The sequence below is a fragment of the Antechinus flavipes genome, chromosome 3 (assembly GCF_016432865.1).
Source record: "Antechinus flavipes isolate AdamAnt ecotype Samford, QLD, Australia chromosome 3, AdamAnt_v2, whole genome shotgun sequence".
Classification (NCBI taxonomy): domain Eukaryota; kingdom Metazoa; phylum Chordata; class Mammalia; order Dasyuromorphia; family Dasyuridae; genus Antechinus; species Antechinus flavipes.
Window position 1 is genome coordinate 327,938,541 of NC_067400.1, and position 25,307 is coordinate 327,963,847.

At 34.7% G+C, this 25,307-nt stretch overlaps 1 protein-coding gene across 4 annotated transcripts in view; it reads left to right on the forward strand.

Annotated features, from left to right (window-relative positions):
* PPP2R3A (protein phosphatase 2 regulatory subunit B''alpha) overlaps positions 1 to 25,307 on the forward strand; it is a 214,947-nt gene that overhangs the window by 98,220 nt on the left and 91,420 nt on the right. For all 4 annotated transcript variants that reach the window (XM_051985596.1, XM_051985597.1, XM_051985598.1 and 1 more), the window contains 2 exons: positions 20,038 to 20,140; positions 23,946 to 24,020. In XM_051985596.1, the coding sequence (XP_051841556.1) occupies positions 20,038 to 20,140; positions 23,946 to 24,020 (178 nt within the window). The remainder of the gene's footprint in view (positions 1 to 20,037; positions 20,141 to 23,945; positions 24,021 to 25,307) is intronic.

A 25,307-nucleotide genomic window follows, 5' to 3' on the forward strand; every position in this document is an offset into this window, starting at 1 on the left:
AATGTAAGTGAAAAGAATAACTCCCCAAAATCCAAAGTTAATATCAAAAAATTATAAGAATCAAGTATGGCTTGAAAAAAATTATAAGAAGACACTCCATCCCTTTTACAGAAGTATAAGGTCCACAATTGTACAGTGCATATATTTCCAACCATATATATATATATATATATATATATATATATATATATATATATATACATATATATATATATATATATATATATATATATATATATTCAACCGGTTTTTTTTCTTTTGAATAATTTTCCTTGCAAAGTTTTGTATAATCCTATGTGGAAAAAAGAAAATGTACCTTTAATGGAATTCAGGCATTTCTTATGAGAAGAGCAGAACTAAGAGAAAGTCCAGAGAAACCTAGAAAAGTAAATTTATTTGAGCAATTGGAAGTGAATAAGCATTTATTCAACATTTACCATGTGCCAGGCACTGGTATAAGACCTGAACATGTTGCTAATTGGGAGGAGTTGTATGATTATGTAGTGCTGATATTCTAGTAAGGGAAGAATAAACAGTTATCCTTTCAGAATTTTAATGTCTTCAGAGGTTATTGAGGAAGTTAAGTAAGAAAAAGCAGAGGTCCAGGGAGTAGATTGGTTCTGTTTTGAGAATTTAAAGAGGCAAGAGAAGGGAAGATTTTTGGGGGAGTGGGGAAAGAAAGGGAGGAGGATTATACCAGTGTAGAAAGCAAGACAGGATGAAATGTGCCAGGGACTAGTGAAATAAGGATAAAAGTCACCTAAGATTGAGAAATAAGGGGTAGGAGCAATAAACTTAATTCTTTTAACTGTCCCAAGCTGTTGGAATGGTTAAACCCAGGTTATAGTTTTATTAGCCTTAGCTTACATGTTTCTTGGGGTGCTAATCCCTACTTGTCAAACCAGTTTTCACCAACTCACAGTTAGTAGTTGTGATCTTGTGATCTTGTGATCTTTCTTCCTCCAAAAAGGCATTATAAAGCTTATTAAAATGTATGTAAGAAAATATAGAAAGTTCAAAAGGAAATACAGACAAGCAGGAATGTTTTAAGCTGTAGAATTAATTATATGCTTTTAAAGCAAGTGTTTTGAAATGAATGTTCACAGTTTCATACAGAATTCTCTTTTTAGGGCCTGAAGTGGGCTAATTTATCTGTAGAAGAAATGAGAAGATGTAAGGAAGAGAAAATATAGAGGGAAAGATCAATAGGATTTAGTTCCTTATTGACTCAACCTTCTTTATCACCATATACACAGAAAGAAGTCTATGAGATTACAAGATAAATCCTTGTTTACTGTAGGGCAGTACTGTCATCAGTAATAATAGAGGTATTAAACATCAGAGAATAAAATTATAGATTCTTATTCAGACATATTTAATTTAAAGTTCTAGAAAACCACTTAGATAGAGATCTCTTGTCATCAATTGGAATTATTAGAAATGTGGATCTCTCAGCTCCTTTGAGAAAGAATTGTTTCATCATTATATTTTTGTTCCTAGCATCTAACCACAGTTTCCACAAAGAAAGAAAATAACTTCTGATAGCTATGAATTTTTTGGTAACTTTGAGCCTATTCTCCCAGGGACATATACCATATACTTATGCCAAAGGTAGGTATACTCCTACTTTGGGGTGATTATTTTTTGATAATAGTTGTCCCTGTTATAATTTTCTTAGTAAATACTCTTTCTAACTTAAAAAGAGGTTTCGAAGTCCATTAGGCTACTTTCATATGGAAAAGCACTAGGTGACAATTCTGTTCCAGCTGAGATTTACAAATTGGGGGGAAGTCCACTGCTCATACAAAAGCCGACTGAAATTTTCCAAATTATATGGCAAGAAGTTTTGTGCATTCAAAGATGCCTCCATTGTCCATCTTTATAAAGGTAAAGAGAATAGATTGTCCTGTGACAATTACAGGAGGGTGTGTCTGTCTGTCTGTCTCTCTCTCTCTCTGTCTCTGTCTCTGTCTCTCTCTCAGTCTCTCTCTCATTTTTACTGGCAATATTCTTGCCAGGTACTCCCTAATAGTTGACTCTACACCTAGAAAAAGGTCATCTACCTGAGAGCTACTGGTTTCAGAAGGGACCGAGGAACATCGATATGGTGTTTACTACCCAACAACTCCAGAAAAATTCCAGCGGATTGTATACAGCATTTGTAGAGATGACCAAGACTTTTGATACTGTCAGTTGTGAGGGCTTATGGAACATTAAGTCAAAATTCTGTTGCCCAAGGAAGTTCATTGGGATGGTCCAACAGTTTCATGATGGCACACTTGCCCGGCATCTGGACAAGGTCAATGCTCGAGCTTTCCCAGTGCAGTGAAACACAGCTGTGTGCTTGGTCCCATGCTTTTTAGAATGATGTTTTCAAGCCATGGTGTCAAACACCTTCAGTGAGGACAAATATGGCATCAAAGTCAGCTGCCGCACTGATGGTAAATTCTTGGTGCATGACTTTTTGTTTGCAGGTGATTTGCACTCAGTGCAGTGTCTGAAGTAGAGACACAACAAAGAATGGGTCAGTTCTCTGCTGCTGGTGCTAATTTTGGCCTAACAATTATGTGGAACCATCAGTTACAGTAAATGGTGAGGTGTTGAACGCTGTGGCTAAGTTCACTTACCTTGGGAGTATCCTTTCCAGGGATGTCCACATTGACAATGAGGCTGACACATGCATTGCCAGAGCTAGCTCAGTGTTTGGGAGGCTTCTAAAGAAAGTGAGGGAGAGGAGAAGTATCAGACTGACCACCAAACTGAAAGTCACAGAATCTCTGGGCTGACCTCATTGTTGTGTGTCTGTGAAACCAGGACAGTCTAACAGCTTCATGCCAGCAAACTGAATCGCTTCCATCTGAATAGTCTTAGAAAGATTGTGAAGTTCACCTAGCAGGATAAGACAGCAGACATTGAGATGCTTTCTGTAACTGAACTGCCAAACATTCCAGCTCTACTACAGAGTGCCACTCTGTTGGGCTGCCCACAATGTTCAAATGCCAAAATATGCTTGCTAAAAAAAATTTATTTTATAGAGAACTCACAGAGGGTAACCTTTCACAAAGTAATCAGAAAAAGCAGTACTATGATCCCTCAAGTATCTCTTTTAAGAACTTTAGAATCAATTGTATGATACTCGCACAGGACCGCCCAGCATTACATGTCCTCATCAGAGAAGGTGCTGTGCTCTATGAGCAAAGCAGAATTGAATTAGCTTGGAAGAAACTTGTAATCCACAAAGTTAGGGAGAAAGTCCACCCCAAATGTTCATAAGGACTACTTGTGTCTAACCTGTGAGCATTCTGAACTTGTATTGGTCTGATCAATCAGAGTCGACTATAACTCAACTCTTAACATAATGAGATCAGTTGGGACCTCTTCTAAAGTGAAGAACAACAACCAGCCACCCAGAATTCTTAAGGAGAATAGTAGTTAGTTACCCTTTGGGAACAATTGCAGTGTGAGTTGTAGCAGTAGAGCTACATGGAAAAGAAGGCCAAGATTAGAATATTGAGAGAAGACAGCCAGTCAGAGTGAAAACCCATAGGGTACAGGGTACTTGCAATGTGAGAAGTAGTCCAGAGATAGAATGAAGTTCCAGGTGGAAAAGCTTTTTATAGAAGGGTAGATAAAATTCTATAAAGTATTGGAAATACAAATCCTGTATAAATCCTAAGAATCACTACTCATCCTAAAATGTATCACAGAATAACAGAATCTTAGAATTAGGAAACAGCTTATAGAAGAGTTATACCAAATCTACTTAACTGCAAATGAAATAAAAATGCAAATAATACATATAAAAATGCTTTTTTAAACTCTTCAATATGCCATGTATTACTGTTATTAACATTAATACTACCCAGTTGCAGCCTGAAAATAACATGAAATAACTACTTTTATGAAATTGGTCCCTGAGCTGTGCTTTGAAAAACATTATCTAACCTGCATTTCTAGTAATTAGAAGAGGACAGGCTGTAACTACAACTTTTTTCCAAGTTTTACATTTTGTACCTGGGAAAATAGCATATTAAAAGTAGGTGACAACAAAAGGTAAATAAGTATCAAGTTTCTTGTAAAGACCACTTGCTGAAGTACCACTACTTCTGAATTGTCCAACAGATCTAGCTAACTGGCTGGCTTAGAAATTTGTAAATCACAAGAAATCAGATTCATAATGCTAAAAAGGTTCATTTACACAGGTTATTTAGTCCAAACTCTGCCTTTAAAAAAAATCTCCTGTGCAATATCATAACCAAATGGCACTTTCAAGTTCTGCTTGACTACATATAGCAATAAGAAAGAAACACACTACTGCCTCCAAAATCAGACCATTTTTATTTTTATAGGACTTTATGAGAAAGTAGTTTCCTTACACCAAGTTTAGATATTATTTGCAATTTTAGTTTGTTTTTCCTAGTTCTGCCCTCTGATGCCAAACCAAACTGTCTAATCTTTCTTCCAACATAACAACCTTCCCACCCAGTCTAATCTTTTCTAGGCTAAACATCTCCATTCCTTTAGCCTATGCCAATAAGGTATGGATTCAAGCCCCTTCTCATCCTGGTTATCATACTCAGGATACAATCTAATTAGCCAGTATTTTTTCCTAGAAATGCATTTGGTAGAATTTAATACAACTGTTTAGACCAGGAGTCCTCAAACTTTTTAAATAAGGGGCCAGTTCACTGTCCCTCAGACTATTGGAGGGCCGGACTATAGTAAAAACAAAAACTTTGTTTTGTGGGCCTTTAAATAAACTTCATAACCTTGGATGAGGGGGATAAACATCCTCAGATGTTGCATCTGGCCCATGGGCCATAGTTTGAGGACCCCTAATGAGAATATTATTTCCCTTATTCTAAATGATATGATTCTATTAATCCAGGAAGGGAGAAAGGAAACAAGCATTTATTAAACATTTAATATGTGCCAGGCACTGTGATAAGTATTTTACAAATATTATCTCATTGGATCTCTACAACAGCCTTGAGAAGGGAGTTTTTGTTAGTGTACCCTTTTTACAGTTGAAGAAACAGACTTCTAGATTTTGTGGATTGTCCAGGGACAGACTGCCTGAAGTCGAATTTGAACTCAGATTTTTCTTATTCTGGTCCCAGTGGTCGGTCCACTGACCTGTCTAGCTGCCTCCAGCGAAAGTTAACATGAAAATAGTTCTGTGGTTTGGTTTAGTTTGGTTTGGTTTTTACTGACCATGTTTTACCTACACTGATGTACATTGATCTTGTATTTCAATAACAACTCCATATTATTTTCATATGATCTGTTTTCTAATCATACTTTTTCTCATCTTATACTTGAACCATTTTTTTAACCCAACTGTACAGTTTGATATTATCTATATTCTGCTCTTGCTAATCATCACATAGGTCCTGTTACTTGTACTTGTTTTCTTCCAATTTACATTTGTTTCAAAGTTTTAAGTTGTTTATATCCTGTACATCCATATTGGTTTGTTAGTCTTTTAGGAATTATTAGTATTTCAATTATGAAAAAAAAAATTTCTCTGATGCTGACTTCCCCTATAAAATAAACTATGGAGACTACCCATCTTTTCTCTGGATTCTGTAATCTGTTCTCCTAAAATATAAAGTGCTTATTAGACAATGTCTAGCTTTCCCCTCCATCAATCACAATTTTTTTTAAAATCGAGTGGCCATTTCAGGAACAAGATTAAGAAGCAAGCTCACTTAGTATAACTGATGTAAACAATTGACTTATCTAATAACTACCTATATCATTCATTCTCACACTTATGAATTAATTATATGTGGTGATAATAGTGGAAATAAGCCATGAAATCCAACAAAAAGATATCCATGAATATATCTTTACATATCAAAATAATAATATAGATAAAGGAGATCTATGACCTAATCTAGCCTCTCAGTTTTAACACTCAAATCTTCATACCAAGTAATTGATACATTACTTACTGGCTTACTACTATACTCAGACTTAATGCACCAAAGCTAATCTCTAAATCCAGCACTCTTTACTACACATTAGCCATTTACCTACTTCCTGGCATCTCTGTGTCTTCAAATAGATTTTTAATCCAGTTTCTCTTCCCAGCTGTTACCATAGTGGCAAGAGCTGTGAGAAGAACTTCCCATACAAATAAGTAACACTTAACAAGCATTTTTCCTAGTATTCTTCCATTATCTCAGTCTCCCAACATCATGTTGGGAGATGTTCCTGTTGTGCATTTTTTCTTCCTTATTTGCTTTTTTTGGTATATGATATTCTTCCTAAATTCTGAATTAATGTCAACTCCTTTGAGATTTTGCTTTTTTTCTTTTAGTTTGTTCCTTCAGCCCACACCTGCTCCTTGACTCAACATCTTTCTCTATGTATACTCCCAATACTGATGCCTATTGTGACCCTGACAGTTGATAAATTTTTGCTCCTTTATATTTTTTTCAGTTTGGCTCTGATTATCAAGTCATATAGGTCAAGTGAGTTTCAACCAGGTTTCAAACCCCTTAATTTTGGCTACCCAAATATCTTGATATTTGGAGAGCTTTTACAGTCTTCGATTGAAAAGTCAGTAGATGAGGAAAAAGCAAGACACAGCCACTGGATTTAAATATCACAAATGAGTTATAATGGTGATGGAAAGGAAGATATATATATTTACCATGATATTGTCAATAGAGAATACTTTGTTGGAATAAAAATTATGTTAGATTATAATATAGTAGTACCTAACCAATTTCAGATAAGCAAATATTATACTATAATTGGTTTGTTGAAATACGTTGTTTCAGTTTTAAAGAAACAAACAAAGGTCATTTATAAAATTAGGAGCATAAAAATAGAAGTCCTCATTTTCATTTAATGTAACTGGAGAAATGCTTATAAGGTTATGTAGAAGGAACTCTTATTTCCAATTAGTTTTTTTTTTATTTTAAGAAAATCAGGAGAGAACCTTTTATAATTTTTAAACTTTGACAAACAAATTGCTTATAATAATAATTATTATTATTTTAACACCCTCTAGTGGTAGTACATACCAATTTGGCTAGAGTCCTTTAATAGAAAGAGGAGTATATCTATTTTTGGAGGATAAACAGCTAAGTAGGTTTAAGTTATCAAGCAAGTTATCTTTTGAGCATTCATGCATTTGCTTTTAGTTGATTTTTTAAAATTGAACTCTTTGCATAAAGTGTTTTGTGCTATAAGTACAATAAATTAAAGCCTTAATTAAAATACAAACAACTATGGCAATAGTAAAACTGAATTAAATTGTCATATACATAAACATTTAGGCTTACATAATAGATTTCCTATCATCCTAAATAATATTGACAGGTAAAAAAATTTTAAATAAAAGAAAATATTATAGTTCCTAGTGGCAGAAAACTTATTGTGTACCAGAGGTCAAAGTGGCCTCTGTACTCCCTTCTCAGCATAGTTCCATACCCTAGCAGTTACTCTTTAATCTCCTAGATTCCTTCTGTCCTAATGCCTTAATCAATTCTAAACTCCATGACTCTAATCTTTCTAACCCCCAATTCCCCAAGATTTTTAAGGCAATTATCCTTGTTCTTACTTTCCTTCCTCCTCTCCTGTCTCAGTCCTTTGTTGACCAGTTTAATTCTTACTATTCTCTATTCTGCATTCTCTTTAATCTCCTCTCATGCTTTTGATTAAAACCAAGTCAATCCTCTTGTTCTTTCTTTTTTCCCTATCTTAATCCCAACAAAAATTTCTCCAAACCTTTTCTCTTCCCAAACCTTTCATATATCCCCTGCCCTTCTGTTTCAGCTAAGGACTGAGAAAGTTTAAACCATTCTTTGAAGCCATGAGGTTTTTCTTCATCTCAAAATCCATCATTGGATCAATGATGATCCAAAGAGACATCATTGCTTGTCCTCTTTTTCCCCTCCATGCTCTGTCATTGAGATTGCTTATTCTTGTCAAGGCCAGTTAATCTATATATACTCTTAATCTAATCCCTTCCATCTTTTCCAGAAGATTACAAGTTATCATTCCTTCAATTTCTCTTTATCTCCTGGTTCTTTCTCCTGTCTTCAGACATTCCCAATTCTCCTTCAACCTTAAAAAAAATTTTCATTAGACCCTATTATACTTTAAAGCAGATGCCATATATCTTTCTTGTTCCTAGAAAAAACTTAATTGCTCTCTTTTTTTCCCTCTCACTTTTCTACCCTTTGCATTCTGGCTTCTGTCCTCCTCATGCAACTAAAATTGCTTTCTTTGAAATTTACACTGATCTCTTATTTGTCAGGTCCAATGGACTTTTCTTAGTCTTTATTCTTACTCTGCTTGGTGGGACAGTTAACTACTATCCTCTCCTCCTAGATACTCTCTTTTCATAGCAGTACTTTCATATTCATACTCTCTTTTCATAGCAGTACTTTCTCCTAGTGCTCCTCCCTGTTTAAAAACATCTACTCAATCTCCTAACTGGTTCATAATTTATCCTAACAGTGAATGTCCTTCACAGTACTATTCTAGGTGCAGGGGTGTGCTGTAGACTGCTTGTGAGAGCCAGTTATTAAATTTGCCTTGTGAAAATTTACACCTCAGAAATCAGCAACCACTACAAGTCAAGGCTTGATTTATTGCTTTGTTGATTGTCTAGATTTAAAATAGTAGAAAAAATGTTAATAATGCAGATTAAATTTAAAAGTATGTCCCAGGCACATATTTTCCCTTAGAGACCCACTTGTTAGCATTTACTAGCATGACCCTTTTCTTCTCCATCAGCTTTCATTGATTTAATTATAATCTCACTGAAGATGACACTAAAATCTGTACGCCTTACCTGAGTCTCTCCCTTAATCTTTATCCCTGATTACCAATTACCAATTGCTTGAAATACCAATTATTTCTGACCATATTTTCTAAAAACATTCCAAACTTAACCTGTCCAAAACATAACTCATTATTTTTCTACTCAAGCCCACCCTTCTCCCCTATTTCCCTATTTCTGCCATAGTCGCCCAGGTCTGTAACTCTGGTGTCATCCTCAGTCCCTCCCTCACTTGTCCAGTCTTACTGTTTCTACCCTCACAATACCTCTGGCATCACAGAACTACCATCCTCACTCAGGCCCTGTCATCGGTCACTTGGGTTGTTCTGTTGGCATCCTAATTGATCATCTCCCTGAAGATTTTCCCCCATTTCAGTCTGTCTTCTTCACTGCTGCCAAAATTATGTTCCTTAAGTACAGACTTTACTCCCCTGCTCAAAAAACTCCAGTGTTTTCCATTGCCTTCACAGTATAATGTAAAGTTTTTTGTTTAGATTTTAAAATCTTTTAAAATCTGGCCCAATCTATATTTCTGGCATCATTGTAAATGATTCCCCCTCTTGCACTCTGCTGTCCAGCCCAACTGATCTTTTACCTGTGCCTTTTCAAAACTGGCTGTCCCTCATGCCATGTTTTTTCAGGAAGACTTGAGCTAGGCCATATTGTTTTAGTTCATCTTCAGTGCTGGAATGAAATGAAATACTATTTATCTTTCAATAGTTAACAAAAGGAAATTTACCTAGCCATAACATAAAAAGTATATTCAATGAAGCCTTCTAATCTTCTTCCTCTCTCTATAAAAATGTACCTAATCAGTAAGGCAGGGTTTGGTTACTCATTAGGTTTGGGGGCATACAAAGTCTGAAAGGCCTTGACTTCATGTTTGAGAACCTTTTCATATCTTTAGGTAACCAAGAAATGAGATCATTCTGGGCAAGGCCCCATAAATTTGAATTAAAAATGCACAGCTTGAGCATTATTCTTCTAGGTGAGTTAAGTCACAGAAATAGCTTTTTCACTTTTCACTAACTTTTAGGGAAATACTAGCCTAACTTGCGTGAGAGAAGGGGCAACTACTCAGCTCACCTCTGCCTCATAGAATCCTTCTCTTCCTTTAAGATACAGCTCAAACTCCATCTTCTATGTGAAGCCCTTCCTGATTCCCCAGCTCTAGTGCCCTCCTTCCCTAACTACCTCGTATTTAAATACTTGGGAGATAATCTCTTAATATTTATTCTGCATATACTCATGTTAATGATGTCTTCCTCTATGTTCCTTGTAAGTAGAGATTGTTTCAGCACAAAGTAGGAACATAATAGCTTTTCATTAAATTCTCTGATCTTCTGAAATCTATGAAGAATGTTCAGAGGAAGGGAGATCTTGCTTCCAGCAAGAAAGATAAATGGAATTTTTCTGTTAACTATATATTCAGTATTTGTGTTCCTACCATAATCAAGTAATAATTGCATCTGCACAAAGCTCAACTTGGTTTCTCTCCAAGATAATAAGGGGGCTAGGGTAGTACTCTAGATTAATAGGAAGAATGAAATTTTCCCTTAAAATGGGAAAAAACTTCAAGGTAATTAAAAAAGAAAGAAAGAAAGAAAGAAAGAAAAGCATTTGCAGAGGCATAAAGGCGATTCCTAGCTTGTGTCAGGAATTTGGAAGATTTAGAGGAAAGAAAATAAGGACCACTGAAAATTTGGAGCCTAATAAGAGTTCTTTTGTGGCTGCTATGACTGCCTCCAGTCTTGAAGCCCTGCTTTATGTGGCAGTGAGAATGAATTATAGTCAGAATGAATTGTTCTAGCTAAAGACTTCCCCTATATTGCAGTTCTTTGAAATTATGGTTCATCACTTGTCATTTTTTATTTCCCCGAGATGCTTCCCTTTACCCATTTTACACCCTTCTGTTGTTGCTACTGTCTGCCCTCCATACTGGATCTCTCGAGACCATATCTGCTAAACACTCAGCAGAAGTCTCTGAGGCCATGCTTCTTCACATGGACATTTTCTACCCTAACTACATGCCTAAAGTGTCCCAATTTTTTTTTTTTACCTTTTGCTTTTGAAACTATAGTCACATCAACAGTACCCTTGCCTCTGGAAAGGTTGTCTTCTTGTACAGTTCTGAGCTTATTGTCTATCTGTACTGTTTATCCATGATTTGTACCTACAGGGCGTACTCAGAGAGCTGTCCATATGACCACACATCACAGTCTGAACAGCACATGTATTTCAGCCTTTGGTTTTTACTATTTGAGTTAGCCTGAACTCAAAAGAAGTTGTGGATTTTATTAAGGAGGTTTGTGTTATTTTAGGGGCGCGTGTGTGTGTGTATGCACGCGCACATAAGATGTTATGGTGGCAAATTGAGTTTCATGTCTGAGGACCAACTTCAAAAAGGTTCTTCACTTCTAGGTTAACCATTAGATTATGATTCCTTTGGTCTTGAAAGTCCTTTGGACTTTTGAAAAATTGCTTCCTTCTCTTTCCATAGTAGAATGGTGGTAGAGTATCACAAAGAAAAAAGGAATTGTGAGTGTTAAGAAAGATCCGGATTTTAAATTAAGTTTACAAAACTTAATTTTGGGTATTTTAAATGTGAAGTCTTTCTCTAGTGCAAAGCAGCTTTTTAAATTGTGGGATGAAACCCCATATGGGCTTCATTTTCTTCAACTATACAATAATAATAATAATAAAAGGGACTGAATTGAAGTCAGTGACCATAAAGGTTTGTTTGTGCTCTAAATCTGTAACTCTTGATTAAAAAAACAAACAAACCTGGATTTAACTATTTGGAGAAATACTAAGGTGTTTCCAATAAGATTAGGAATGTCCCAGTAAACCACTAGTATTATTATTGGTGGTGGTTGTTCAGTCATTTTCAGTCAACTCTGTGATCCCATTTGGAATTTTCTTGAGGAATAAATTGGAGTGATTCACGAATTCTTTTTCCAGCTCATTTGACAGATGAGGAAATGGACACAAAGAAAGTTAAGTGATTTACCCAGGCTCATACAGGCCCAAGTTTGAGCTCACATCTTCCTGATTACAGGTTGGGTGCTCTAGCCACTGCACCTGCCACCTCGCTACTCATTATTATTTGACAGAGTTCTAATGAAAAAATATGATTTGACATAGTTCTAAAAAATTATACCCATGTCAATAAGTTTAGAAAAGAAAATTGAGGAAATAAATATAGGTAGAGGGGAAACAAAAATAACCACTTTTTAAAGATGGTTATGAGTGAAAATGAGGTAAACTAAAGAAACAAAATCTGATTAATATAACTTATTATCAAGGCACATAATCACAGAACAAACTAATTCCAAAGATCCTCAGTGGGCACAAGGATCCTAAAGAAAAAATTATAAGGGTTTTTATAGTAAAACAAAGTTACTATTTTTAGACTTTATATTTATAGTTTTACGGAGTTTCCAGTGCTTGGGTATGCTGATTGGTTGCATCTTCCTGCATCCTGAAAACCAGTTACAGATATAATAATACTTAATTTCCCTGAAATAATATGATTTATGGAGGGGGGGTGAAATTTATCTCAGGGACACAGAGCTTAACTTCAGCAATTATACAAAATATCAGTGATAATACAGAATGGAATTGATTTGGTTCTCTCAATAGGCTAGTTTTTGAGGGGTTTTTTTTCCCCCTGAATCTTTTTTTATTTTTTTAAACAATAGCCTTTTATTTTCAAAATATATGCAAAGATAGTTTTCATCATTCACTTTTGCAAAATCTTGTGTCCCAGATTTTTTCTCCCTTCCTTCCCCTTACTCCTTCCCCTATAGCAAGTAACCCAATATATTTGATAAGGTTTTTAACAGGGTTGTGATCAATATATATTATTGTGAATATTATTCTCTCTGGCGCTACCTTGGAACCAGCTTTAACAAAACAGTTAATACTAAGTATAAAAAAAAAAAATTTAAGACAGAAGGCAATAAAGGCCCATTAACCAAAAGTGGCCACCATGCCATTTCCCGGAACCCAAGTGAACCAAGAAAAGGATTCCATCAAAGATTGCTTTATGAAGGATTGTTACAGTTTTTCCTGTTAATTAATGTAGGAATAATAGAACTGATTAATCATAGCACATGCTTTTCCTTGTGAGGTAGTGAAGAAGTCTAGAACCATGTGATTTTGTAAGACTATCTGGGCTAAATAAATCTACCTCAATTTGGAGGAAGAAGATGGATTCACTCATGTCCTAAGCCAATTTATTAATCTCAAGGGAGAGATTTCTAGCTGCTTGTTGAAGTGCAACAGTCTTTTATATGGAATTAGGGACAAAGTAATGTTATTCCATTTTCATGTTGTTTTCCAGGATTTTGGATTGAAATTATATTTCCATTAGTTACAGTTTTTCTCCTTTTTAACACCTGTGCCACCATTCACCCAGAAAAAAAAAAATTGAAACTGGTGTGGGGCCAAATAAGCAGTTCCACAGGTATCAAGGTAATTAGGTATAGAAAAGAGTAAACTTGATCATTACAAATAAAAAAAATGATCTGAGGTCACCAGATCTCTTCGACTTCAGAAGAGGAAAGTTTATATGCACCAAAGGGTTTTGCCAAGAACTTCCATGTTTTATGGTATCAATGCTGACTTGATAGCTAAAACCAGCTAGACCTACTCTAAAGTTGGTTAGGGAAACATAAAGAGGTTTATAGTCTTTAGATCACTATAAAAACAGCTTTGACACAGATAAATAGATCCCCTTTAATAATATTAGGGAAAGGAAGAATAATAATGCAATTATCTGTTACCTAAAGAGTTACTTTTTAGAATTAGAAAAAAATATTAACAATTTATCTACAAAGGTCAAGAATCTTAGGGAAATAATGACAAAAAAAATAAGACAAAAAAAATGTGGTGGTACCAGATCTGAAGTTATTCCACAAAGTAGTAATTATCAAACTTGTTACAGAGTTGGCAGAGTTGTGAATTGATCTAAACATTCCGGAGAACAATTTGGAATTATGCCCAAAGGGCTATAAAACTGTACCTGTTGTTTGACCCAGCAGTACCATTACTAAATCTGTATCCCCAAAGAGATATAGGAAAAGAACCTATATAAACAAAAAATATGGCAGCTTTTTTTGGTGGAAGAAAGCATTAGAAACCGAGGGAATGTCTATCAGTTGACGAATGGTTGAACAAGTTGTGATATATGATTGTAATGGAATACTGTTGTGCTGTAAGAAATGACAAGAAGGGTGAGTTCAGAAAAATCTGGAAAGACATATATGAACTGATACAAAGTGAAGTGAGTCTAACCACGAGAGCATTGTACACAACAGCAAAATTGAAATGATCAACTGTGAAGGACTTAACAATATAATGATCCAAGACAGTTCCAAGGGACTCGTGATGAAAAATGCAATTCACCTCTGAGAGAGAACTGATTAACTATGAATGAATGCTTTTCACTGTATTTTACTTGCTTTTTTTCTTTTTGTAATATGACTAATATATAAATATGTTTTGTATTTCATCACATGTATGAATATCATATTGCTTGCTGTCTCTAAGGAAAGGGCCAACCATGAAGAAGGGAAGACTTCTTTTTTTTTACTTAAAAGTATTTTGTTTTTTTCTAATTTCATGTAATGATATTTTTCAGCATTTTTTTTTGCAAGGTATTTGTGGTTCAATGACTTGCCCAGGCTCACACAACTAATAAGTTGTAGAGAGCTGAAACTCCAAAAAAGTATGCTTGAATCAGACAACTGAGCACTTAAGGTTAATTACCTGTTCCACATGAGATAATGACTCTTTTAGCATATATTTGGATAATGACTCTCCTCACCATTGGTGCTTGCTGAATGTTTGGTGTTAAGATAATCATAGGCAATGATTGAAGGGGGGAGAGGGCAGAGTCACTTGGCAGCAGGACAAGGAGGAGAGAGGCTGGAGACTCTGGATTCCAGAATCCAGGATACATCTTTGGCAAGCTGCATGGCAGTTTACCTGCCTCCTTCACTTCTTTCCCTAAAAACCCAAGGATTTTGATTTATCCTGACTCTGGCTGACCCTGAAGCCTTCCAGGGAGCTAGCCCATACTTTACAATAAGTGTTAAATGTCTGAGACTGGATTTGAATTCTGAACCTCCTGACTTCAGGGCCAGTACTCTATCTAATATGCCATCTAGCTGCTCTCTCAACATTCATATTTGTAATATTTTGAGTTCCAAAATTTTTTCTTCCCCTTTTACTTCCCTCCCTCCCCAAGACAGCAAGAAATCTGATATAGGTTATTCATGTACAATCATTTCAAACATATTTCTGTATCAGTCATGTTGTGAAAGAATTAAATAGAACAAAAGGGAAAAAACTCATGAGAAAGAAAGAAAAAATGAAAATAGTATATTTTAATCCTCATTCATTCTCCATAGTTCTCTCTTTAGATATGGATGGCATTTTCCATCCCAATTTTATTGGAATTGACTAATAGCTAAAAATTAACTATTGCTAAACATAGTTGATCATCAATCAAACAATCTTTCTGTTACTTTATACAGTGTTTTTCTGGTTCTGCTTACTTCATTCCATCAGTTCATGTAAGTCTTTCCAGGCTTTTCTGAAATCAGCCTGCTCACCATTTCTTATAGAACAATATATTCTATTATATTCATATACCATAACTTATTCAGCCATTGCTCAATTGATGAGCATCCACTCAATTTCCAGTTTCTTGGCAGAGAGAAGGAGTTCTTGACAAAATAAGAAATTGAAAAGTTCACAAGAGATAAAATGGACAATTTTGATTATATAAAATTTCAAATACAAATAAAGTCAATGGTATTAAAGTTAGAAAGTAAATCGTTAAATGAGGGAACTTATTTGATAAAGGCCTAATATTTGAAATATCTCAGTTATTTATTCAATAAATATTAAGTGCCTATTATGTGATATGCACTGTGTTAAGCTCTGGGAAGGCAAAAAAGATTGCCCTCAAGGAGCTTACAATCTAATAAGGGAAGCAACATGCAGATAAATATATAAAACAATCTATAGACAGAATAATTAGAATATAATAAGAGAAGGAAGGCATTGAAATTAAGAGAGGATGGGAAAGGCTTCTTTTATAAAATGGTGAAATCCCACCTAGGACTTAAAAGAATCCAAGCAGGTCAATCAGAGAGAGGAAGGAAAGTATTCCAAGCATGAAGGACCACCAGCAAAAATGCACAAAAGCAAGAGATGAAATAATTTGTTCCATTGCCACTGGATCAAAGAGTATATGTTGGGGAGTAAAGTGTAAGAAGAGTAGAAAGACCAGAGGGAGGTTATGAATGGCTTTGAATTCATTTTGAATATAATTCTGGAGAAAATAGGAAGTCACTGAAGTTTTTTGAGTAGGGAAATGACAGTATCATACCTATGATTTAGAAATATTTCTTTAGTGGATGGTATTATTGTTGTTTGTTTGTCATTCCTTCTCAAAGAGGACCATGACATCAGGGAGGTAATGCCATGACATGCAAGTGAATTGGATGTAAGTGAGGGGAGGCTGGGTAAGGGTCACCTGCCTCACTTTTCTCCTATAGAACCATCTGGTTTCAGTGGCCAAATGGAGAACAGGATTAGTGGAGATGGTCCTGGATACAATGGGAGACTTTGGCCTTTTTAAGTTAAAATCTTCCACTAGTCTCAGTTTGATTGAGGTTATACCCATTAAATGATTAAGGTTAAGTAGCAACTAAGACAAAGAATCTCCTCTTCTACCTAGTTCAAAATATGTGTGTCTATATATGTGTGATGTGTGTATATATACACATATATGTGTATATATACACACATCACACATATACATATATGTCTATGTGTGTATACGTGTGTGTGTGTATATATATATATATTTGTGTACATTTATATATATTAATCAAGGAGGGGAAGATCCTCAGGGTTTCTGGCCAAAGCAGATATGATTGGTATTTATATTCAGTCTGAGTCTGGAAGGTGGATAGGAGTAAGGAGAGACTAAGGCAGGCTGACTTACCAGCAGCTTAATGCAATAATCCAGACATGAAATGGCGAGGGCTTGGGCTAGAATGGTAGCAGTTTCAGAGGAGAGAATGACTAAACAACATCACTGTTTATTTGGAAGGGGTAAAGGGAAGTATTGTGCAGAATGATGGAGTAGTATTGATGATATAAAAAGGGTGGAATAAAAAGAAATTTATGAAATACATGGAAGAGAGCCGAAAGAAGTTGAGATAGACAAGCAGAGTAGTAATTGTTATTTGTTTGTTTTTTTTAAAAAGCAACAACTCATTCACAGTTTCACATACAGTTCTTTCTCATCTTTGTATAAGGAAATAATAGCGCTTATTATCTATCAAATTCATAATTTCTTATTTTAAAAAGATGATTTCAAGATTTTAATCTGGGGTTATAATTATAACAAAAATTGAGTTAAGTCCAAGAGGAATCCTAGTCATAGAGAAAAATAATGTCTGTATTTAAGCATATTAATAATTTTAGAGGAGGATTTTAAAAGATGAGTGGTTTTATCATTTCAAATTGTGTTGACGCAAATTATAATCCTTTCAGAATCTTTAGCAGTTACAGTGAAAACCCAAAAAATATAGGGGGGGAAAAACACATAGAGTTCATATTTCTCATAATAAAAATGAATAAAATTAGTTTGTTCATTAGCAATATAAAGGATGACCAAAAGGTCCATACTTGAACTCTTACTTTGACAGGACCTTCCAGAGTTTTGCCTTCTTGCCATAACCTTGGAGACCAGTGCCACCTTTATTTATTCTGTTATATTAAGGTATTGGTCTATATTAGAAATAAACATCCAATTGAAGATATCCAGCAATTAGGGAGAAATTTCATGTTTGGCTCACAAGAAAAATTAGTGCTGGAAATATAAATACCAAATGTTAACATCTGTAAGCTTCTGCTTAACCTAAGCATAAATGTGTTCATATGAAAAAAACAAGACATTCACAGACTTTCTTATATTGATCTAATGTTCTTTGACTTTTTTCCTATTTGGATTTATTCCTTTATATCTCGTTGCTATCTCTGAGTCTCTAGTTTCAGATGCAGACCTTTCTTGAAGAAAAAAGTTTTGCTATTCTGTGGACACTGTCATAAGAAATCTATTTTGCCTACTTTTTTCAATTATAACAACAACTCAAACGGTTTTCCATCCAAATAGTATAGCCTCTATATATCAATATTTACATATGTCTATATCCGTGTTCCTCGCCACCCCCTCACACACACACTATTTTTCCCAACTGGATTGTAGCTCCTCAAGGTCAGGAACTTTTTTGGATTCTTTGTGTTTTCAGCACTTAATAGAATTGCAATTATTGAATGATTGATTTTGGATATGAATAGGCTGCAAGATTTTTTTTTTAATTTATTTAATAATTACTTTATATTGACAGAATCCATGCCAGGGTAATTTTTTTTACATTATCCCTTGCACTCGTTTCTGTTCCGATTTTTCCCCTCCCTCCCTCCACCCCCTCCCCTAGTTGGCAAGCAGTCCTATATGTTAGATATGTTGCAGTATATCCTAGATACAATATATGTTTGCAGAACGGAACAGTTCTCTTGTTGCACAGGGAGAATTGGATTCAGAAGGTATAAATAACCCAGGAAGAAAAACAAAAATGCAGATAGTTCACATTCGTTTCCCAGTGTTCTTTCTTTGGGTGTAGCTGCTTCTGTCCATCATTTATCAATTGAAACTCAGGTCTCTTTGTCAAAGAAATCCACTTCCATCAAAATATGTCCTCATACAATATCGTTGTCGAAGTGTATAATGATCTCCTGGTTCTGCTCATTTCACTTAGCATCAGTTCATGTAAGTCTCGCCAGTCCTCTCTGTATTCATCCTGCTGGTCATTTCTTACAGAACAATAATATTCCATAACATTCGTATACCACAATTTACCCAGCCATTCTCCAATTGATGGGCATCCATTCATTTTCCAGTTTCTAGCCACTACAAACAGGGCTGCTACAAACATTTTGGCACATACAGGTCCCTTTCCCTTCTTTAGTATTTCTTTGGGATATAAGCCCAATAGAAACACTGCTGGATCAAAGGGTATGCACAATTTGATAACTTTTTGGACATAATTCCAGATTGCTCTCCAGAATGGTTGGATTCATTCACAACTCCACCAACAATGCATTAGTGTCCCAGTTTTCCCGCATCCCCTCCAACATTCATCATTATTTTTTCCTGTCATCTTAGCCAATCTGACAGGTGTGTAGTGGTATCTCAGAGTTGTCTTAATTTGCATTTCTCTGATCAATAATGATTTGGAACACTCTTTCATATGAGTGGTAATAGTTTCAATTTCATCCTCTGAAAATTGTCTGTTCATATCCTTTGACCATTTATCAATTGGAGAATGGCTTGATTTCTTATAAATTTGAGTCAGTTCTCTATATATTTTGGAAATGAGGCCTTTATCAGAACCTTTAACTGTGAAGATGTTTTCCCATTTTGTTGCTTCCCTTCTAATCTTGTTTGCATTAGTTTTATTTGTACAAAGGTTTTTTAAATTGATGTAATCAAAATTTTCTATTTTGTGATCAGTAATGGTCTCTAGTTCATCTTTGGTCACAAATTTCTTTCTCCTCCACAAGTCTGAGAGATAAACTATCCTATGTTCCTCTAATTTATTTATAATCTCGTTCTTTATGCCTAGGTCATGGACCCATTTTGATCTTATCTTGGTATATGGTGTTAAGTGTGGGTCCATGCCTAATTTCTGCCATACTAATTTCCAATTATCCCAGCAGTTTTTGTCAAATAATGAATTCTTATCCCAGAAGTTAGGGTCTTTGGGTTTGTCAAACACTAGATTGCTATAGTTGACTATACTGTCTTGTGAACCTAACCTTTTCCACTGATCCACTAATCTATTTCTTAGCCAATACCAAATGGTTTTGGTGACTGCTGCTTTATAATATAATTTTAGATCAGGTACAGTTAGGCTACCTTCATTTGATTTTTTTTTTCATTAATTCCCTTGAGATTCTCGACTTTTTATTGTTCCATATGAATTTTGTTGTTATTTTTTCTAGATCATTAAAATATTTTCTTGGAAGTCTGATTGGTATAGCACTAAATAAATAGATTAGGCTGCAAGCTTTGATTAAAATTACTAATTATCAAAAGCATTAAGTTCACCAGATGAATTAAACAGTCTGCATTATTTCTTTTGCAGGTTGCTGTATAATTTCCATGATGATGCATCTAAGTTTGTCAGTCTTCTAGCAAAACCCAATTGCAGTTGTCTGGAACAGGAGGATTTTATTCCTTTACTTCAGGTATTTTTTGCTTGCTTGTGAAAATAGTTTCCATTTGTATCGAAGGGTGATTTAAAAAATAACTGCAAAGTTAATCCTTACTTCACCACCTGCAGTCATATGGAGCACTTCCAATAACCGGATGTTAAGCAAAAAAAAAAAAAAAAAATTTAGAGTGACAAAATAACTCACAAAACCTATATACTTCATTCATTAATTCATTCCTAAGGGACCTATGTGCTTTTGGCCTTAGTTTATAACACATTTCTAACAACATTAGTATTTTGGTTTCTAAATCCACTAGAAACTAAGAGCAGTATATTGAAAGCATAAGGAAACTGGTGGGAAGATTGAATAGCTGTTAAACTTCTTGTACCCAACTAGTAAAGTAGTCTTTCAGTGACCTTAAAATGCCTCTGCTTCAAATTGTACATACTGAAAAATCAGCCCTGAAAGTAATTAAATCTCTGTTATCTGTTAAAAATGAAGGGAAGGAGTGATGGATAATCCCAAATAGAAAATTATCTTTTACATTTGACTTTGGAATGGTTTCCTAGACCCATGTCCTTTTATGCTAGTGTGTCTTTGCATAGGCTCTTTCCCAGATCTATATTGCATTTTAGAAATCCTAACCACCTTCAAGGCTCAACTTTATATTACCTTCTATATGAACCTTTTCCTAACCTCTACATCTGCCTCTCCCCTTCAAAAAAAAAATTTCTTTGTATTTACTTTTCACATCTATGCAAAGCTCTTTTGACCAGGCTAGTCGAATTTCCTCCAAATTAAAGACTGTGGGAGTTGTATTTCTGTCGGGCTAAAAAGACAGAACTATTATCACGGGATCAGAACTGGAGGGCAGAGCTTCTGGTATAAGTTGAAGTTTTAAGAGCTTTCTGGAGAGAGATGAAAGGAGAGTTCTCTATCTCCTGCTACTGTACACTCATGTCAGCTCTCCTCTTGTTCCTCTAAAGAGAGTTCTTTAAACTGTACCTATACAAGATCATCTACCCTCCAGTCCTGAAAGCAAGATAATAGTTCTCTTTTCGGCTTACTGGAAGAACTGTTCCATAAAAATCTTCATTCATTCATAGATTCTTACTCTTATTTAATATACATTTCTTGTCATTTTGATTTTTTTTTTTGGTTTCTATTCCTACCACAATTTCTTTAGAAGCAGCATATAAAGGTAAGACAGATGGTGGAAATAATAAAGTAAATACAATCCCAAAGAAATCATAAAAAAAGGGAAAGGACTCACATGTGCACAAATGTTTATATCTACTCTCTCTGGGTGGCAAATAATTGGAAATTGAAGGGATGCTCATCAGTAGCTGAACTAATGGTATATGAATGTAATTTAATACTGTTGTTCTATAAGAAATGATGAACAAGCTCATTTTAGAAAAATCTAGAAAACCTTACATGAACTGATGCTGAGTGATGTGAGTAGAACCAGGGGAACGCTGCACACAGTAACAGCAACATTATGCAATAATTAGCTTTGGTAAACTTAGTTCTTCTCAGCAATACAGTGATGTAAGATAATTCCAAAAGACTCGTGATGGAAAATTCCATCTATGTCCAGAGAGAACTGAAAGAAGATTGAAGCATACTATTTCATTTTGTTTTGTTTTGTTTTTCTCGTAGTTTTCCCCTTTTATTCTGATTCTTCTTTCACAACAAGACTAATGTGGAAATATGTTTAATATTTTTATACATATATAATCCTTATCAGATTTCTTGTCTTGGGAAGGAAGAAAAAAATGGAAATCAAAATCTTAATTTTTCTTTTCTCTTTTTTTTTTTAGGCATTTGAGGTTAAGTGACTTGCCCAAGGTCACACAGCTAGGAAGTGTTAAGTATCTGAGGCCAAATTTGAACTCAGGTCCTCTTGACTCAAGGGCTTATGTACTGTCTACTGTTACCATCTAGCTACCCCCAAATCGAAAAATTTTTAAGTCACCCTCTTATTTTCTATAATAAAAAAATATTCAATTTAGTTTCATTCAAATCAATAAGTCTCTATACTTTTTTAAATAATAGCTTTTTATTTTAAAAAATATATATACAAAGATAGTTTTCAACATTCACCCTTGCAAAACCTATTATTCCAAATTTTTCTTCCTCCCTTCCCTCTCTCTCCTCCCCTAGACAGCAAGTAATGTAATATATGTTAAACAGGTGCGATTCTTCTATGCATATTTCCACAATTATTATGCTAGACAAGAAAAATCAGATCAAAATGGGGAAAAAAGGCAAGCAAACAAAAATTAAAAAGATGAAAATAGTATGTTGTCATCCACATTCAGTCCCCATAGTCCTTTTTCTGGATACAGATAGCTTTCTCCATCATAAGTGTATTGGAATTGTCCTGAATCATCTCATTGTTGAAAATAGTCTCTCATAGTTGATGGTCACATAATCTTAGTATTGCTGTGTACAGCTCACTTCACTTAGCATCAGTTCATGTAAGTCTCCCCAGGCCTTTCTGAAATCATTTTCTTACAGAAAATGTCATTTCTTACAGTACAATAATATTCCACAACATTCATATACCACAATTTATTCAGCCATTCTCCAATTGATGGGCATCCACTTAGTTTTCAGTTTCTGGCCACTACAAAAAGAGCTTCCACAAACATTTTTGCACATGTGGGTCCATTTCTCTCCTTTATGATCTCTTTGGGATACAGACCTAGTAGAGACACTGCTGGCTCAAAGGGTATGCCCAGGATACCCTTCGGGAATAGTTCCAAATTGCTCTCCAGAATGATTAGATCAGTTCATAACTCCACTAACAATGTATCAGTGTCTCAGTTTTCTCACATCCCCTCCAATATTCATTCCTGTCATCTTAACCAATTTGAGATTGGTACCTAAGAGTTATCTTAATTTGCATTTATCTGATTAATAGTGATTTAGAGCATTTTTTCATATGACTAGAAATGGTTTTAATTTTTTCACCTGAAAATTGTTTGTTCATATCTTTTGACCATTTATCATTTGGAGAATGGCTTGTATTCTTGTAAATTTGAGTCAATTCTCTATACATTTTAGAAATTAATCCTTAACAAAACTCTTGGATATAAAAATCCAAAATCAAAATGTTAAAGCAAATGTTGAAAACAAAAACAAAAAAAGGGGGAAAATAAAGTAAATATAAGCATATTTTATTATGTTTTTGATGTATTAACAATCTTAATAAGACCCATAGGTATAAGTTCAAAAATCAAAACCATTTAGAAAAAACAAAGATAACTGAAGCATAGTCTATTTTTTTCTCCTCTTAGTATCTAGTTCATAAAATTTGACACATACAAATGTCTAACAATTTAGTTATTCTTTCAATATTTCGTAGTATCTCCAAGATTAGGAAGGAGAATTATTATGACTGGATTGTGCCTGACTTCATCTTTAATTGTTTCTGCCAAGATCTGTTAAATTATTTTCCCTGATGTGACTGATATAGAGAGGCAGTATAGTATAATGGAAAGAATGCTGGATATGGAGTCAGGGAAAACTAGGACTTGAATCTGCCTCTGTCAGTTAATGTCCCAGGTTGACCCTAAACAATTCACTTAATATCTCTGGGCCGATTTCCTCAGAAAGGTCCTGAGTTTAATAGTCTCAAAGGTTTAATCCCAATGTAACTCTGGGTGCTATATTTCTATAATTGATGATTTCTATGGCCCTTGTTACATAAAACACAAAAATCATATTTAGATCTTGAAAATGTTTCTGATCTGTAAAAATTAACTACCAATTTAGATTACTAATTTTATTTTTTATTGTTTTTACATTTTGCTTGGCATGATCTTCCTAGGATGTCGTGGATACACACCCTGGCCTCACGTTCCTTAAGGATGCTCCAGAATTCCATTCCCGCTATATCACTACGGTATGTTGGCTATATCACTACGGTATGTTGGTTTTCAAATAATTAAAACTTCACATTATTTTTCTTTTTTTAATATTATCAATCAATAATTCAACCTTTAAGATCATTATAAAAAGATAATACTTTTTATAGGTCACACCTCTAGTAAGTGTCAAGTGTCTGAGGCCAGATTTGAACTCAGGCCCTAGAGGGCTGGTGTTCTATCCATTGAATCACCTAGCTGCCCCAACAAATGTTTTAAATAACATGTTTTAAGATGAAGGCATTAATCATGGAAAAATGCATATCCAATACTTCACAGTGCGTTTTTATTACACCTTTCAAAGAACTTTCCCATAGATTCATTTTTAAAGAATTAAGCATCTTCTGTATACTGAAGAAGACAAGGTCCCCATCCCCAATTTAGTACAAGTGATAAAACATAAATAACATTTAGTTAATCAATTATTTTTAATTACAAATAAAAGCCAATAAGCATCAAGTTTAGAGACAAAATAGGTGACACTGCTTTAGTCCTATTTTGTAGACTACTTTTGCTCAGGTGGAAGAAGTTGTGATCTCCCTGCCAAATATCTCCTTAGGCGTGAAAAGTTCACTTGCCCTACTCATTTAATTAGACAAACTATACTTGAAATATCTGAACTAAACTGTCATAAATCAGGTTTTTTTGCCTTTTTGCACACACATTTTTGTTTTTTTTCCATGTAAAAAACTATATTTGAGCCAAGAATACTTTTCTCTTTTCCCCCAGAAAATTTTAGGTATGCTGTAATGAATTCAGTCCAATTCTAACTAATGCAGAAACCCTTTCTATCATGTCTTTGAAAAATGGTAATCCAGCCTCTGCCAAAATATTTTCTAGAGAAAAAGGATCAATACTTCACCCAAAAAAATATTCATTCTACTATTCAGAAAGTCCAGATGTTCTTTCTTTTATTGAGTCAGTCTGCCTCCCTATGACTTCCACCCACTAGCATTAACTAGTTCTGCCCTCCATAGCAATAAGAAGCAAATTCACTCACTTTTCTTCCTAAAACCCCTTTAGATATATTTTTTTAAATAACTTTTTATTGACAGAACCCATGCCAGGGTAATTTTTTACAGCATTATCTCTTGCACTCACTTCTGTTCCAATTTTTCCCCTCCTTTCCTCCACCCCTTCCCCAAATGGCAAGCAGTCCTTTACATGTTAAATAGATTACAGTATATCCTAGATACAATATATGTGTGCAGAACTGAATAGTTTTCTTGTTGCACAGGAAGAATTGGATTCAGAAGGTATAAATA